Source organism: Ictalurus furcatus, chromosome 9 (genome assembly GCF_023375685.1).
Source record: "Ictalurus furcatus strain D&B chromosome 9, Billie_1.0, whole genome shotgun sequence".
NCBI lineage: Eukaryota > Metazoa > Chordata > Actinopteri > Siluriformes > Ictaluridae > Ictalurus > Ictalurus furcatus.
In genome coordinates, this window is record NC_071263.1 from 22769454 (window position 1) to 22788135 (window position 18682).

At 38.3% G+C, this 18682-nt stretch overlaps 1 protein-coding gene and 1 long non-coding RNA gene across 4 annotated transcripts; one reads left to right on the forward strand and one right to left on the reverse strand.

The window, feature by feature from the left end:
* Positions 1-815: 815 nt before the first annotated feature.
* LOC128613216 (uncharacterized) lies at positions 816-7277 on the reverse strand. The gene is made up of 5 exons (XR_008386847.1): positions 7188-7277; positions 6109-6160; positions 5983-6011; positions 4720-4885; positions 816-2748 (listed from the first exon to the last, which is right to left on the reverse strand). It is a non-coding gene; the product is annotated as an uncharacterized LOC128613216 (long non-coding RNA).
* A 153-nt stretch (positions 7278-7430) lies between these two features.
* On the forward strand, positions 7431-16354 carry LOC128613213 (uncharacterized). 3 transcript variants are annotated; one of them, XM_053633858.1, is made up of 18 exons: positions 7431-7994; positions 8402-8498; positions 8635-8773; positions 8908-8970; positions 9073-9190; positions 9339-9444; positions 9567-9669; positions 9766-9906; positions 9999-10076; positions 10264-10506; positions 10743-10800; positions 11585-11682; positions 12347-12397; positions 14005-14226; positions 15050-15206; positions 15615-15791; positions 15919-16031; positions 16263-16354. In XM_053633858.1, the coding sequence occupies exons 1-17, from the start codon at positions 7928-7930 to the stop codon at positions 16017-16019; spliced, it is 2019 nt and encodes a 672-aa protein (XP_053489833.1). In that variant the 5' UTR covers positions 7431-7927; the 3' UTR covers positions 16020-16031; positions 16263-16354. The 3 variants fall into 3 exon arrangements, with proteins under 3 accessions (XP_053489833.1, XP_053489832.1, XP_053489834.1); XM_053633857.1 differs by having other exon boundaries at positions 7432-7994; positions 10261-10506; XM_053633859.1 differs by lacking the exon at positions 15615-15791 and having other exon boundaries at positions 7432-7994; positions 10261-10506.
* The last annotated feature ends 2328 nt before the right edge of the window (positions 16355-18682 follow it).

Genomic DNA, 18682 nt, shown 5'->3' on the forward strand with positions numbered 1-18682 from the left:
CACATGCTTTTTAAAGGTGCAATAGTCAAATTCTTTTTATTTCTTTCTTGTACAAATAATCTGGAAAATATGTAGAACATGATGAAAATTTTTTGTTTAAGCCATCGCCTCAGCACAAGTGTATTATATTGGCTGAGAAAACCCTTTTGGAAAGCTGACATCTGGTCCAGAATGCTTGTTTCTGATTTACAGACATGTTATAGTCATGTTATAAACACTCTAGATCCTGGGGCGGAGCTCCCTGAACATGAGCAGGAATGGGAGGTGGGATAACCTATATTTTTCTCTCTTGAAGTTAATAGGGCCAAGAAACAACACAAAAACATTTTTTTAAAAAAACAAAACAAAAAAAAAACCCCACAAACACCTCATGAAGATTCTCTGATGTCTGGTGAAAATTTCGTGTGAATAGCCTCATTGGAAATACATTTACTGAAAAAATGTTGTCGCATCCAATACTTATTTCCCCCGCTGTATATCTCTGTGAATGTGCTGTTACTACGGTGTATTAGAACGATTGCATTAATATAAAACCTGTGATTTGTATTACAGCTGGCTCAGAGCTGCTGTTATAGAAAACCAATCAATAACTTCTGGCTTCAAAAACTCAACATTGCAGTGTTTTAAAGTTTATTAATGCTAATGTTTATGGCTATTCCCATGCAGTAAACAAGATAAAGCGCTATCTTGATGGCTGTGCATGCACAAAATGAGGTTGAGCATCGCACAAGGTTTTCTAAATTAAATTTATTGCCTTTATACTTGTACTCTGCACAATGACGATAAAGTTGAATCTAATCTAATCTAATACTTTTGCATCAGGATGCAATGATTGAAGGATTTTAATAGCCAGTAAAGTTTTACATTCAGTTACAGGTCATGGATGTATTCAGTTTGTTATTAAATAAAAATTTTATTTGGATATGTATTGGCATATATTTTAAGTATAGGATCATTACAGATATATAAAAGGGCTAGCAGAGCTAAGTCCCCTGTCGTTAAAATATAGATTTTTTAAATACATTGATATATGGTTTCATATTTGGAACTGACTTCAGGTTATTTGTTGTTAACAAATAATTTATACTGTTTTAATGTGGATTATTTTGTAATTTTGTGAAACCAAGCACAACAGCACCACCAGTGGCCACTGAGATTTTATGTGCTGGGGGTTTAATGAAATATCACCAAATCCAAAGCAGTCATAAACCAAGCAGGAAGTCAAGGTACCCATTATGCAGATAAACCTCTATCAAAGGGCAAAATCCAACAGAGCAATAACAAACAAGCCAAGGGTCATATACAGGAATCAATGGCAGGAAACAACAGCTCAGAATTGGCAAGACCTCGTATTGAGCTAGCACATGAACATTGGTGAACAAAGTACAGAAATCTTGTACTTAAGTGAAAGTAGATATGCATGTGCTAAACTACTACTTGAGTAAAAGTAAAAGTCTTCTATTTCCATTTTTCTTTGTTAAAGTACAAAAGGTCCTGCTTTTATGTGTACTTAAGTGTAAAAAATAAAAGTACTAAAGTTAACTAAAGTTATTTTAGTTATACTGCAGAGCAAAACAAGAGCGTATGTGTCCACTGCCCACGCCGAAAATATCCCCCTCCACACCCTTGATACAGTAGGTATGTCTGTCTACAGTGCAGGTTGTGAATTAATCTTCTTATTCAAGCTGACTCCTCTGGTAAACTTAGTTCCATAAAGGCATTCTGACCTAAATATTTTTGTGAAGTTTGATAGATTTGTGAAGAAAATATTCCTTATTTTTCTGTCTATTTACAGTTGCATCCAATGATATGCAATCCCTCTGAAATGTTCTGTTAAAAATCAAATGAAACAAAACACTCAAAGTTAGCTGCATGCTAATCCATCAGAGAAAGAAGAGGGTTGCCATCCAGATGGAACCATACATGATTTATCTGTATGTGTAGATGAGTACTGTTGGGTTTTTTTAAGTAATGATTGGCACGCTGCAGAAAGTAACAGATTAAAAGTAGGATATTTTGCTTTGGAATGTTGTTGAGTGGACGTATAATGTCTGCAAAAATTGAAATACTGAAATACTTTAATGAAATACTTAAGAACATTAATGTACAGTAATATATTTTGGTGTAAATAATGTACATTACTGTACACTGGTGTCCATGAATAAGTCCTTAAATATCCCAAGACGTTTATATTTATGGCATTTGGTAGCTGTTCTTATCAAGAGCAACTTACGGGAGTGCTTAGAAGTCTCTGGCAATAAACATATCCTGATACTGGTTCACAGGGTCACAGATAAAGAGTAATATCAGTCTAAAAAAACTCTGTTGGGGAGGTAAAATAGTAAGAAAAACATACAGACAACACAACACAATTGTTTTAATAAAGTGCTAATTTAAGTACTCCATGAAGAGGTAGGTATTTACAGTAGTCGGCATTTTAAGACATATAGGACATCTAGAGGAAGTTAATTCCACCATCCTTGATGCCTTGATGCATGCTTTCCTTGTACCCTGAGAGATGGGAACCAGTCGAGCAGTGCTGTAATACAGGACATGACTGAGGAATGGAAAGTGTGTGTTAGAACTCAGACGAGGACAGTGAACGGCCCAGAATGTCTTTAGGCTCTCTCTTCAGGACCATACTCCTCCAAATCCACAAGGTTGTCCCCATATCCTGGAGTCAAGGTGTTTTCTGAGGACATATGCTGAGCTTTTCTCCAGTGGTGGAAGTGGCTTTGCTACAGTCACCTGGTTTTGGGCAGAAGGAGAAACAATTTTGAGTAAGGAAACATGAAAAGTTGGTGCATGTGGGAGGTAATTCTAGTTGATATGCTACATTATTAACTTCTGGCATTGACACCTGATTATTAGCCGTTCAGCAAATCATTTTTAATGTTTTAAGGTGGATTATTTTGGATTGTTTTAAAGTGCAACAATATTTTATTTTGAAGTGCAACAGTAACAATGGTCAAATACACAGAATGATCTGAAGAAGCGAGGATGATTTCCTTCTAGCCCAGATTGTAGATTCATGCAGGCTGTCAGTGACAGGTGTGTCAGGTTATTACACAGAGGGAAATGCCTCCTGGATTTGAACTTCATCGCACCACCCATTTTCCATACACATCCTACACACTCAGGTGAACACCAAGGAATTTGGTGCTCTTGACGATCTCCACGGAGGAGCCATCGATGCTCAGTGGAGAGTGGTTGCTCCGTGCTCTCCTGAAGTCAACAATCATCTCTTTTGTTTTGTCCACATTCAGAGACAGGTTGTTGGCTCTGCACCAGTCCGTTAGCTGCTGCACCTCCTCTCTGTATGCTGACTCGTCGTTCTTGCTGATGAGACCTACCCACGGTCGTGTCATTGGAGAACTTGATGATGTGGTTGGAGCCGTGCCTTGCTGCACACTCGTGAGTCAACAGAGTGAACAGCAGTGGACTGAGCACACAGCCCTGGATTTGGAGCGCTTAAGCTTTACGTATAACTTCTAAATAACTAAAATGCACTCTGTTTGTGTTCTGATTAAAAAGACTGTTGTAGCTTCTTGATCTTTATTCATAGGCATGCTGAGATAGTGTTGCATTTAATGTTTTTTCCTTTACATGTTGTGATTTTAATCAATGTATATACTCAAGCGAATTCTTGCTTTTGCTATGATGTCAACATGATTGGAAAACCAAGCAGCAGATATTCCGAGATGCGTGTGACTGACAGCAGGTTGAGTATGGCGAACGCCACGCCACAGAGGTATACATACAGAACTCATGGGTTGGGGTTTTTGCTGCAGTGAGCTGTATTTATGACATTTTGCTTTTCACTTGCTTACATTACAACACCCCAGGGGTGGGTGATGGCTGACAGACTGTAAATGCTGTATTTATGTGTGGTATATGACACTTTTATACTCTTTTGACAGCCACAATGTATTTGGCAAGCTGAACATCCCAAAGCCTCAGTCTAACACATCAGAGAGGAGGACTAGCTTTTTTAGAAACTAAGTAAGGTGTGCAACTGGTCTTGTAGACTTTCCACAACATTAAATAGATATAAATGATGATTTTCTGGCAAATTCAACAATAAATTAATAATTGTAATCACTGGCCGATTGGTGTGGCACATTAGGAATAAAACACTTCGATATGTGCTGCTGTATTATAAGAAAATAATCAACTCTGGGATGGGAATAGTAACCCCAGCTTTGCGTCAGTCTACATTGTGTTTTATTCCTTACCTGATAATAAAAATCCCTATTAATTCCAAAACCTTATTGTTCTAATCCTCTATAAATGCATCATAAGTATTGCATAATAGTCGGTGGTTTTTAATTGCTGTTAATTTCCCTGACATTTTCAGTCCCAGTGACAATGTCTGACTCTCATTTATCCACAGAGGAGCAGGTATGGGTGCTGGTGGGCAGAGAAACAGCATTGTTGGGACTTAGGGAGGTCCAGAGAAGATAAAAGACCCCCGACCTCTTCACGATAAAGCCTTTGTTTGGCAGTGTATCAAGGAGCTTTGTGAGGTTTGCGTCATTTTAATTCAGCACCTTCTACATTCTAATTAAGAGGCCATTATTGGGTTGTTATCTCTAAATATCCGTTGTTTCTCCTTGTTTTTTTAATTAATTCAACACTGTAGATTAGACAGTGTACTCCAATAATGCTCGGATTTATTCATAAGTGTCTAATGAAGCCTGTTTTATTCTGTGGACTCACTGGTTGTTTCTCTGTTTTTTTGCAGTTCCTTGGAGATAATGGATTCCCAGCTTCAATCACAGTCAAATCTCTCCAGTCACCCTCCACTAAAGAGTTCCTGAAGATCTTTGTGTTTATCTACAGTTTGTTGGACCCCCACAGTTTGAGATGCCCAACCCGTGATGGCCTGTAAAAAAAAAAAAACCCAAAATAAATGATGTTTTTTGCATGACTTTCTCCATCAGCACACAGCTTTGGGTAGAACGGTTCAGGACTCTGGGTAGCACCATCAATACCTCTCTTTTTCAGCCCTTTGCACAGTGCTATCTCGGATCCAAAAAATATCATAGTAGAAAATAATGTGGAAAACAATCAAATAAAAAGTGTGCTAATGGATGTCAAAAGAACAACATTGCCCAGTTTTACTAGCTACAACCTTGCAACCACCTGGGATCATATTGAAACCTCCTAGAAACACCATAGCAATCACCTGGGATAATATTGAAACCTCCTAGAAACACCATAGCAACCAACTGGAAGCCCATAACAGTCACCTGTTAGGCAGCTGGTTTTAATGTTATGGCTGATCAGTGTATACTTCTCTATAACTACCTCTCTATAACTTGTTCAGAATAAACTCTATGTCCTCATTTGTAAGTCGCTTTGGATAAATGAATGAATGTAAATGTAATTGTTCCTGTGTGCTTCTCTACTGCCTTGGAATAAACTCTGTTTTGTGATTTTATCTTAAGACTCTTCAAGCCTTATTTATGGTCATCAACCTTCAAAAGAATGGGTCAAATAAATGTATAAAGTAAACATTACACATACAGCTCTTTCAAGGGGTTTGGACAGAAAAGGAAGGAGGGAGACAGGTCTGTAGTTGTCAACAGCAGCAGGTGTTGGTTTTTAAGCAGTGGGATAACCTGAGCTTGTGTTAAAGATGTAATTGGCAGCTTGGGCACCTTGCCATATGAACTGATGGAAGACTTAGTGGCTTTTGCTTAAAACTGATTTTTTTTTCTTCACAGGCCATCAATATGGGCAGATGAATTGCATGTGTTACTGGTTGGCACACAATGTCTTGTGTAGGGGACCAGATTTCAAACATATTACACTGTGAAGTCAAACCCAGCATTCCTTTCAATGACACTCAGACCACAGTATATCAACCAACTATATGAAACTTTCAACCTATATCTGTACCTGTGTCCAGTGAAGGCTCTCGAGTGCTGTGTGAAAGTAACTGCCAAGGGTTCTGTGTTGAGCTTGAGTAATCCTTACCTTCAGTAGAATACAGCATCAAGCAGTTCCTAACAGAGTACATAAACATGTTGATTGATTCTCATTCCCAATAAAGTATACACCACTATTAGAGTGCTGTCTGCTATTGTCTGACATGTTACACACCCTTGTAAAGATCTTGAGACATGGCTTCCAATAGTTCTGAAGGAAACCAATCCTGAATGAAAGAAAGTGAGATGGAAGGTTTTGTAGTTGTTCTACAACTGAGTGTGAGGTCACTTTGCTATTAGTACTCAGCAAGGAAAATACTGAAGTGTATTAAAATGTGTTTTGTTTGTTCAGCAGAAAATTGCATTTTAACCCAGTTATATCCTCTTATTTCTGTTTCTTACAGGAAGTTTAATGACACTCTTAGCATAAATAGAAGTAAGTTCCTCATGTGTTGTTCAAAGGGACTGTCCCTCAGTGATGGAATGAACTTCCAACCTTAATGTGGACAGCAAAATCTGTCACTCTCTTCAAAAATACAACAACAGCTAAATCCCCATCTCTTTCGTGAACAGTTAACTAACCCCTAACTCGTCCCCTTGTCCCCCTTAAAAAAACAAACAAACAAACAAAAATCCTGCACTTACTGGTTCTTACACCTCTACTCTGTGCTCTTTGCTCCTCTAGCACTCAATTAACAATCTTGTATGGTAGCACTACTTGTATTATTTTCTGTTTGATATATCATTTTGCTTGTATGTACTAATTTGTAAGTTGCTTTGGATAAACACGTCTGCTAAATGAATAAATGTAAAATACAAATGTAAATGTACCAATACCGAATCCCGCAGAATCACAATAGCGGTGTATATAGCCACAGTTTGCACTGCACTCCTTGTCTTACGTTTGTCTTCCTTTGCCGTTGTCTATGTTGCTGTGTTTAAGGTCTTTATGTTTAGTCTTTGCCTTAGTGTGTTAAAACTACATTTTAAACCTATACACATCTATCATTTAACTATGGCATGAAACAAGAAACTAGACATGGAAAACATTTAACTAAGACTATGGCATGGAACACAAAACCAGAGCAGAACATGGACACATTACCGCATGGACACATTACCGCATGGACACATTACCGCATGGACACATTACCGCATGGACACATTACCGCACGGACACATTACACCAATCCATCTATAATACCACGGGACATGCACAGCAACGCAAAGGGTTTAAATAACAAGTGTGATTACCTTGAGTGTTAACAGCTGGTAACAATCCTTACACCCCCTCGAAAATCAACCAATGGCTAAGCAAGGCAGAGAACAAACAGAAACAAACGCATGTGTCCATTGTAAACAAAGTCTCTCTGTAATGCGCGAGCATGTGCTTGCTCTGGTTTGTGCACTCGCACACGCTCCGTGCACGTCGTCGCTGCAGCGTCATCTGCTGGCCAGATCATGACAATGTCCTATTTCCTTGGGGTAAAAATATGAGATTACACAATATATGTAAAGTATTTTTTTTAAGTCTTGTAGGCATTTTAAAATACAATTAAGCACAATCAGGGCCAGAATAAAAAGTTTCAAATGTCTATAACTATATCAACATATAAAAAAAATCACTCAGATCCCTTTAGGTTTCTCCATTTACAACACTAACAATGCATAGGCCTGAATGAGTATCATGTCAACTCAGCATAAATACACCTGTTTGTAGTTTTTCAGTTTTTCCCCTTTGCTAGTTATTTTTGATCTTTGCCCCTTCACTCAGACCGATTGGACATTTTTGACTGACTCCATGTCACTGAATTCAAGATGGAATTTCAGCTGTGCATTATTACATCACAGTGTTCACATAGCAACCCTAGAATATAGAATTTAGAATATAGAATTCCAGGCCCTAGACACACAACACTTTTTCACACAGAGAAACATACACACCTTCGTTGATCGTGTTGCTCTTTGTTCCATAGTGTAAAGCATTGTTGAAAATGTTGAACCTACTGCTTATAAATAGTCCCTGTATGGATACTACACCCCATCCTACAGAAAGACCAGGTAAGACAGATGCAATGTAGTTTATATAAAGCAACAGTGAGTAAAACTACAACCTGTGGAGAAAATGGATCCCTGAAATTGGCTCAAATTACATTCGAAAGGGTTTAGATTACGAGGCCCATCACTGCACAAGCCACAGTTTGTTACAAGATGAGAAGGAAATCAACACCAAATATTCACATATATGTAGACAACAAACAAACCATTGTAATGATCTGAGGCAGATTGTTCAATTTGATTAGAAGCTTCATAGGATGTAAAGAAGTAGATGTAGCTTATGATCTTAGAAAAAGGTCATTGGCACTAGTACAATTAGTGTCTCACTGTGGGAGAAAGAAAAACATTTATTTATCAGAATACAGAATCACAGTCTTTGTATGTAGCCCTAACTGTGTATTTGACTCTAGGGAAGCCAGTCATCCTGTGTGATATTAACTACCTGTGTGATCAGTGGCTGTCACATCATGACCCCGAGATACCAACTTTTCCAGGTCCTCTTCTGAGGTGAGACCTCCTTTCTTCTTTCATTTAACACCCAGGAGCTGAACAGTAAATATGCAGGCTATTGCAGCAGTAGTGATCTGAAACATATTATCAACATGTATGTGCCATAATCCACCTATCCGAACATCTGTTGCAGCAAAAAGATGAAGAAGGAGGACCTGATTGATTTTATCCGGAGAAAGACTCATGAGTGTCTGATTAAGGATGATGTACCTGACCAACAAGCAGCCTATGTGTTTTGGCTTATCATGGAGAAGTTCTGCACCCAAAATGGAGTAAGTGTATTAATTGTGTTTTGTAAATTAACTTATTTTAAGTGAATTTATTGACCATAGCCATGAAGGCACAAAATCTCTGAATTCTAATAAACATGTACATAAATTAATTCTAAAATAAATTTCTTTTGCAGAATGTGATGATGACGGACATCACTCCTCTCCTCTGGATGGGCTACAATGCTTATAAGAATAAGGTATTAAAGGCACATCAGCATGCATCTGTCTGGTTATGAATATATATTTATGTACTGGTTTAGCAAGTGTCGTGCTGACTGACATGACAATTCATGCAACAGCTCGGAGATCTTGAGAAAGAGGATCACTGGTGCCTTCTTCTTGCTCGTTGCTTATCCAACTCTAATGATTCAGAAGATGAGCTGTGGGAATCCGTCATTAAAATAGGAGACACACTTGGTATGGATAAACGCAACAGTAACTGTATTTTTCTGGAATTTGCATGCATTTGCATATATTTCATGTTATGCTATAATGATATCATGAATTTTATCACGGACTATTTGATGGACCCTTATCCTTACATGAATGTTTGATTTTTCTGCAGCGTCCAGAGGACAAATATACCCAGCTCATGTCTGTTATGTGGTGGCACAGGTTGAGCTGGACTCATACAATGACAGAACCAGTTTCACTCTGATTGGATCTGGAGGGTATGTTGTGTTCATGTGTGTATGCATGTGTCGGGTTATTTTTATCACTTGCTACTGATACACTTGTCTCTTTTTTTAAAAACTTTAATTCCTTTTTTTTTTTTTTTTTTTTTTTTGACCAGTTTGCCATTTGGGAAGTCAGCTATGAGGGAAGCCTTCGAACGAACTGAAGTGTATGAGTATGCCCTCTGGTTGAACTCTGGGTTCACGCAGCCAAACTTTCAGGTTGAAATCTCTTTTTTTTTATTAATGATATGGTCTCTAATTGGTAAAATTATAGTGACAGCTTATACTGAGAATGAACGACTCTTCCTGTCTTAGATCGTCAAGCTACTTCACGCCAGAAGGCTAGCTGATTCTGGACATTCTGCTCAAGCCCGGAACTACTGCAGGACCATTGCTACGGCAGTAGCCACCTTCCCCAGCAACATCACAGTCATCCTCATGAGCCGTCTTATTACGGTAAATAAAATGATCAATATTTGTGAAAAGATTTCAGGTTTATTTTTTTTAAATGCAGAGCACCAATTTCCCTTCCCTATCTGTTTCTGCAGCTCTCTGAGGAACTGTACAGAGGGAAGGCCAAAGAACCCAACTGGCTGGTAAATCTTCGCTACCTGTGCCTACACAAGGTGTGCATATAAAAACATATAAACAAGCCTTCACTTTAATCTTAAAGATTACTAAATGCTAAGAAATGTTCTCCATCATTGTCCACAAATCTTTCAACTTTTACGTTAGTTCATACTTCTGTTGTAGTATTTGTAGTTCATGCAAAAATGTCCAGTATTAACCTGTGCAAAACTTCTTGCTTAGAAGGTGGAACAGATTCTTGGGAAGGATTATATTATCCCAGAGCAGCAGGTTGTGTGGGATGTGGACTCTCAGTCACAGGGTCTCCTGACAGCTGAAAAGTCCACTCTCCATCTTACTGCCATGGAGCTGCAGGCTGAGATGTGGGATGAAGACTCAGAGTCAGATGGTTCTCTGATGCCTGAAACGTCCACCACCTATATGAATACTCTGGAACTCCAGCCTGAGGTCTGGGATGTGGACAGCAAGGTGATAAACTATTCTTAATTAAAGTTATATCTTATTTTTATACTTAAACCAAATGCTGGTATAGCAATACATCTAAATAATATAAAATAATTATTTTGTAAAGATGATTTTGGATCCTATGGACACAAACTTTCTTAGCATACAGAATACATCCAAGATTTCTCATGTTTTATTAACAGTATACTAAGCTATGATAAAATAATCTATGATAATATGATATGATATCCAACTTTCAGGTCCAAGAAATGCTCACATTCTACCCTTCCTGTCTGAAATTCCTCACTGAACCAGAGGGTACGTTATAATCCATCATTTACACCAATATTTCAAAATGCAACATTTGAATCTGCCAAAATCAGTAAAGCTGGCATTTCTGACATAAGAGCACAATAACACTTACAAAGTACCTGGCATTAGATTGCTTATGTTGGTCTCATTTTGGTCATGTGACTAGATGATGCTTAAACGCTCATGAAAGCAGCCCAGTTAGTGGCAATAAAAGTAAATGGTTGTTGTTTGTAAACCCAAAAAAAGAAGAAGACGGAAACATTGGGAAATTAAGGGTGTGCTCCATTCTGATGTGATGAGGCCTAGATGCAAGACTAGTCACTTGTTGGGTGCAAATTAGTCCAAATTAAAGTGCTGAAAAACATTTACTGCAAAATGCCTGGCAGATGAACACACTTGTCTGAATAGAAATAGTGCTGAAGCTTCACTGAGATGAGTTTAGGCAGCTAAACAGGTGTTTTTTTGGTAAGATTTGGATTGATTGCACCAAAATAGAAGTGCCATTCTCAACCTACTTTAGCTTATCATGATCAAATTCTGTAATGCGCACTGTATATGTGTACAACTGATTTCTCCAAAGTTGTTCTATAAGAAACAACTGGCTTGTCTATATCCAAGGACAGAATGGTGTAACAAGGCCATCACGACATATTTATAGTTATTGTACAGTTGTATCACTTATTTAAAAAACAAAAAACAACAACAACAACAAAAACATATATGCAATAAAACATTAATGTATTACTGGCCTTGAACATGAGGCTTATTTTATGCTTTTTGTTTTCTTCAGCACAGAGATTTCTTGCCTTGTACACCATGGGAAACTGTCTCGGGAGTGGAAGCTTTGGCACAGTTTATGAAGGAACTTGTAAGAAAGATGGACAACAGGTAAATTGCCCCCCTCTTTTGTAGGTGTACTTCACATGATTCAAAATCCTCATTGTATTTGTTTTATTATGAAGAATATTTAAATATTCTATTATTTCAGTAATCGGCTACTGACATTTTGTTATTTATCAACAATTTAAAACACACCAGGAAGATGGAATTAAAGTGACAGTTGGAAATAGGTGAAACCGGAAGAATAGCGACTATATGATAATCATTAAGGATAATCATTCTCATAGAAAGAAGGAAATGCTGGTACAGATGAGATTACAATATTGCAAATCCTGTGAAAATTTACAGCATTTATTATTATTCAGTTATGCATAAATCAAGTTGATTATCTAGTTAGTTATATTACATTGCCAACTGTCATAACATAAAGGGCTAACCAACTCTGAACCTATACATAGTAAAATACAGAAAGAAATATGTTTGTTATACCATCTGTTGTAATTAGATAACACATTAAGCAGAGCTACTGCTCCAGTGAATACTTCCTTCACTATAGTTCCACCACTCTACAAATGAAACTTGTCACCTAAGGCTGTCTTCCTATTTGTTTATTCAAATTTGTTTACACCGTGCATTAAACTCTTCAAGCATATCTACATTTGTCGACTGCTAATACAGGGACTGTTGGTAATAAGTATATTAATTGTTTTAGGTTGCAATTAAATACATTGCCAAGAATGCCTCAGATTGGTACATCACCATTGTAAGTAAACTTATTTTACTTCTGCTTTTACAATTGCGTTATAGACCAAAACTATGTTTAGAGGATGTCTTCATTTACTTGCGCCTGCTACTGTAAACAAAAACAATTCAACTTGTAGCCATGTTTCAGCACAGATATAAGAATCTTAGCTGCTGAATTAGCCAGTGTTGCTAACTACTTTCATAAGTCGACCCCCCTACCACAATAGCAGGGTGAGGATTGCTCATAAACAAGTGCAAGTCTATGGAGAGACGCATTTCTACAATGAAAAAATTAACTAGCTTTTATGTTCGACTGATTCTTACAAAAATTTGCCTTGTTACAGATATCATACATTTCTGTTAATCGCAAGAGGTGTACAGTTGTGTGCAAAGGTCTTAGGCACATGCAAAGAAATGCTGTAGAGCAAAGATGCCTTCAAAAATAATGAAATTAATGAGCAATAAACAGTAATAAATGAAACAAAGGCAATATTTGGTGTGATGACCTCTTGCTTTAAAAAAAAAAAAAAAAGTTGTCTCAGGAAGAATTAGTGCAGTTTTATAAGGAAATGAGCTGTAAGTTTTATTGAGCAGCTTGCAGAACCAGCCACGGTTCTTCTGAGATTTTGACTTTCACACTTGCTTCTTATTTTTGCAGAAAACCCAGCAGCCTTCATTGTGTTTTTTGTCTGTAAAGTGTCTCTTATCACTTAATATGCTGCTTTCTTTACTGACATACAAACATTTTTCTGTAACATTTCATTTTGTGCTGGGAAACTAATGTTTGGAAATCTAAAATGTTTTTGTACTGACTTAATAATGTAGAAGTCATCAAATAAAAATCTATAACAAAGTTGGTACTTTAAAAAATAGGGTGCCTAAGACTTTTGCACAGTACTGTAAATGCTAACATACATGCACTGTGTGTGATTGAGTCTAACTGCAAGAAACATGGTCAAAGCAGTGAGATGCAGGCTAATGTAAATGTACAGTGGGACAGCAATGATCATAAACCAACATCTGTCTGTCTACACCAAGTGTTTTACTTTTATTGATAGTTTCAAATCTATTAAAACTATAATAACTATAATAATAGCCCAATAATCCATAATAATTAAATCAGACTAGAGTTTTTTTTCATTCATATAGCAGGAATCACAACATATAAACAACAATATATGAGTTATAAATTGATCAAGTGATATAACGTAAGCTAACGGTAACAGACAAGCTAAACTACATCATGATATACTGTATTACACACATTAGTATTACACACATGAGTAAAGAAGTGAGATTGAGTTGAAGAGTAGCTAAACAGCAAATTCATTTATTTTAGTTGTATATCTGGCTTTTACGTTCTGTTTCAACATGTCTGACCAAGCACTAGCTTGAATCCCCCCCCCCCCCCCCACAATGAATATTTTAAGTCTAATCAAACTATAAAAGATCCAGATTTAGAATTTTTACCAAACATAATTTATACTCATTTACCCATGTGAACTGTGAAATGCTCATTTTGTTTATTCAGGACCAACCTTCCATTCTCAGGACTATCCTGTGAAATGTGAGACAGGTGGTTGTCCTACTACAAACCCATGCTAACTATGCTTCTTCTAATTTTAGCCTGGCGAGTCCTGCAAGCTCCTTCAAGAGGTGGCTTTAATGCAAATTGTTTCAAAGCCACCTCACAGCAAGAACGTTCTGCAGCTTCTGGATTGGTTCGATATGCCCAACTACTTCCTGTTGGTCCTGGAGAGACCCGTCCCCTGCATGGACGTGTATTCTCTGTGTATGAGCCAAAAAGGCGTACTAGATGAACTACTGGCCAAAATCATCATGCTGCAGGTGATTCATCTTTTTTGTCCCACCACCATGACCCCTCTTTGGAGCACCCGGGAATTTGTTATAGAGAGTTTGTTAATGTTATCAGATGCTTCTCAAAGTAACAAGGTTAAAGATGGACAATACAAACTGACACATAAAATGTAGATAATAATGGTAAAGTAATAGTAATATTAACAATAACAATCCCCACCAGCATAATTTGGTTTGTGTTTGTGTGTATTTAAATATGTGTGTGAGTGAATTGTTTTAATGAAGGTCTGTCACGTATCGTGATGTAACGGAGATAAGGTAGGATGCAATCACAGTATGAACAGTTTTATTTAAGAGAGAGACAGGCAGACAAATCCAAAACGTGATCCACAAACGTAATCCAGTAACATGCAAAGTTCAGGCGATCGGCAAACAGGCATAAAGGGGCGAGGCAGGAATCAAGGTTGCAGTCACGGAAATACAGGGTCGAGAAACAAAACAAGAAACATGAACTATAGCGCGGGACTGGTAGCGGAGAAACCAGCGTGAACCAAACTAACGAACCTAAACATGAAGCTCACATGCTCCACAGTGCGCTGCTTAAAGGGGAATTCGTGACAAGGTCTACTCATGTATGCTTTGGCTGTGACTATGTGATGTGGCTGTAAGGTTGCAGTCTTGCTGTGACTGGTTGTTCTTCTTATAGTACGTAGCTACTGATGCAGTCACTGATATAAGTAGTTGTGCTTTGCTAGAATTAAATTCAGCACTTTTGTTGTTGATCCAGGCAGACAGTGTTCTTCTTCTTTTTCAATGAATGAGACTGATGGTATTATTTGATTTCATGCTACAGGTGGTTGAGGCTGCCCGCTACTGCCATAATCGCGGCGTTTTCCATCGTGACATCAAGGCAGAAAACCTTCTTTTCAACCCCGACACATTGGAAGTCAAACTCATTGACTTTGGCTGTGGTGATTTGTGGCAGGACACACCCTACGAGGAATATGCAGGTAATTGCCCATCAAGGAGTAACAGATATGGTATATAATTGAATGGATTGAATATCTAATTTGTGATGTTGCTGTGGGGTGGTACGGTGGCTTAGTGGTTAGGGGTTCGAATCCTGCTTCTGCCCTGTGTGCGCAGAGTTTGCATGTTCTCCCTGTGCTTCAGGGGCTTACTCCAGCTGCTCTGGTTTCCTCCCCCAGTCCAAAGACATGCATTGTAGGCTGACTGACAGTTCCAAATTGTCTGTAGTGTGTGAATGGGTGTGCGATTGCACCCTGCGATAGGTTGGTACCCCATCCAGAGTGTGCTCGGCTTTATGCCCCGAGCTCCCTTGAATAGGCTCCAGGCTCCCCCATGACTCTGTGTAGGATAAGCAGTACAGAAAATGGCGTTCTTGCTCTTTCATTCAGGAACTCCAGATTTCTGGCCTCCAGAATGGATTCTGCAACAAGAGTATAACGCCTACCCTGCTACTGTCTGGAGTCTCGGTATACTCCTCTTTAGTATAGTCTGTGGAGAAATGCCCTTCATAACTGACAAGGAAGTTGTTGCCGGGACCCTGCATTTCAAGCCTGGCCTGTCTAAAGGTGAGAAAATGCAGAAGCATTACATTAAGATATTCCAAAAAGCTGAAAATTGGAGAGAAATGATGTTGCACACAGAAGTTAAAAAGTGATGAAATTTCTGCTTCTGATCACATCATTGCCCACACAGCCTGCTGCCATCTGATCGAGTGGTGCTTGGAACAGGACCCTACCAAACGGCCAAGCCTCCAGCAGATCAGTGAACACAAGTGGTTCACAGAAGACCTTTAAGACCAGGTTCAGGTTAGTTCAGGTCAAAGCTAATTAAAATGAACTAAGATAGTTTATAATCCTGTGGTCTAGATCATATTTACTGTACTAGATCACCACTGAGTTCTCCAACAATAAAGACATATGTAATTATATTAACATGAAAAAAACCTTAAATAAACATGAAATAAAATAAGGAAACATGATGTTCTACAATGCTCTATTTAAATTTTTTATTTAAATGTATGTTTTTTTATTCCACAGACCCTGTATTGATGGCATTGAATCATGAAACAACAACCAATTTATATTGACTGAGAATAAATGAAGATCAGTGTACCTGACTGGCTCCTGTTTGCTTTTATTCATTTTTATCATATGATAATCGTCTGCTTGGAGCTTTCTGCAGTTATAACTGACTTTCTGCTGCTGTGGATGGACACACATGGATAGCTTAAAGATTTGCACTTCCCAACAACAGTTTATGCCAAGTCTCACTGTTGGTTCAATAGATAATCTCATATGGATACTGTAGACTTGCACTTAAGAACTAATGCTGTATTCATGAAAACTGAGCTCATCCTGGGACTCTTACTCACAGTATGCACATACTGAATCATTTTTAATATATTTAGAACTGTTGGACTTCATAGTATACAACTGAAGAATGTATAGAGCTGTATAATGATTTATTGGTGTGCAGTCGAAGGGTCATGACAAAGTTGTAAAATACAAAAATAGGCAAAGTTTATTCTAATAGAAAAACTGCTGCATCATTGGCAGTCACTTCATGGATAGCAGCGACACGCAGCACATGTGGCAAGGCGTTCAGGCCATCAACAACTACATTACAACATCACCCGCTGTGACAGTGATGTCTCCCTTCCAGATGCGCTGAACAACTTCTACGCTCGGTTTGAGGTGCAGAATGACGTGGCAGTGAGGAAGACCACCCCTCCTCCCAATGACCAGGTGGTGTGTCTAACCACGGCTGATCTGAGGAAAACTCTATGAAGAGTCAACTCACGGAAGGCTGCTGGACCAGACAACATTCCTGGCAGAGTGCTCAGAGGATGTGCAGATCAGCTAGCAGATGTTGTCTCTGACATCTTCAACATCTCCCTGAGCAGCGCCATCGTTCCAATGTGCTTCAAGGCTACCACCACTGTCCCCGTGCCGAAGAAGTCTTCAGTGTCCTGCCACAATGACTACCGTCTCATTGTACTCACATCCATCATCATGCAGTGCTTCAAGAAGCTCGTCATGAGGCACATCAAGACCCTGCCTCCGACCTCATTGGACCCGCTGCAGTTCGCGTATTGCACCAACCGCTCAAAAGATGATGCCATCGCCACCACCCTAGGGTTGCGGGGGACCTTGGAGCTTGGAGACAGGGAACACCTAGAACACCCTGGACAGCGTGGCAACCCATCGCAAGGCACAGTCCCACAATTCACACTCTACTGACAATTTGAAAATGCCAGTCAGCCTACAGCTCATATCTTTGGACTGGGGGAGGTAACCAGAGGGCAGAGGCTATATTTGAACCCCGAAACCCGGAGGTGCAAAGCAAATGTGCTAATTTGAAAAGGTGCAAGTGAAATACAGACACTGGTTATTGTCACAAACTAAGAGGTGAGACAAATCCAGTAGAGTGTATATTTATTAACAAACAGGCAGGCAGACAAAATACAAAACGAAAGGCAAGATTAAAGTCAGTAAACAGGCGAGGCACAAACAGTATAAACTAGTCAATGACAGTATTTGAAAAAAAACTGGGAACTAGCAAAGACAAAAACCAGGATAACAAACACAGAATTTAAGGCTTGGTAATGGTCAGGGGCAGAATGCACAAACTGACCGTTTACTTCACAAAGTCATTGTGAATCAAAGTCTCCTTCTAAAGTGTGAGCATGTGTGTGATTGGAAATAGGTGTATGTGCTCAACAGTGTGGTGCGGGGGTGTCCAATCTTATCCGGAAAGGACTGGTGTGAGAGCAGGGCTGTGTCCGAAATCACGTACTACCCTACTACACAGTAGGCAAAAATCAGTACATATCAAAACAAAAAACTGTACATTTTAGCTTTAAAATATAATAAATACCATTACAGTTAACTACCAGTGTGCTCAGTATTGTTTTGGAAGTAATCATTTTTCAAGATATCAAGCTTTGCCACTAAACGTAAGCATGTTATTACATTTAGCATCCTTTCTTTTGTTGACTACCAACTTATATCTTTTGTATATATCTTTAAAAAAAAGAAAAAAGAAAAAAAAAGCCAACAACAAAAAACATTACTTTTTGTTGAGGGAACTAACATTATGAAGATGGTTGATGTGGTTTGGTGTTGGTTCTGCATGTTTAGACTACACTGTTTACAATATAAATCTGGTAAAATATATATATATATATATATATATATATATATATATAAAATCAGCAAAAATAATAATGTACACTGTTCTGTCTATCTGAGGAAGAAAATATAAGCATATATTCTCCTTAAATTTGGTAAAAACAGAAACTACATGTTGAACCCTTGCCTGTAGTAGTGAAAAAATGAATAAATTACAGAAATTTATAAATCTGGATTATGTAATGTAAAATAGCTATTCTTTTCTGGTTATTAGATATCTAAAAAGCATGTCGAATGTTTATTTTCATTAAAACGACGTCTCAGGA

Bases quoted from the DNA above. Each gene is read 5' to 3' on its own strand.
- LOC128613213 (XM_053633857.1), top strand. From the start codon at position 7,928: ATGTTGAACCTACTGCTTATAAATAGTCCCTGTATGGATACTACACCC. The intron at 7,995-8,401 runs GTAAGACAGATG...ATTTGACTCTAG, and splicing joins CCATCCTACAGAAAGACCAG to GGAAGCCAGTCATCCTGTGT. The intron at 10,801-11,584 runs GTACGTTATAAT...TGTTTTCTTCAG, and splicing joins ATTCCTCACTGAACCAGAGG to CACAGAGATTTCTTGCCTTG.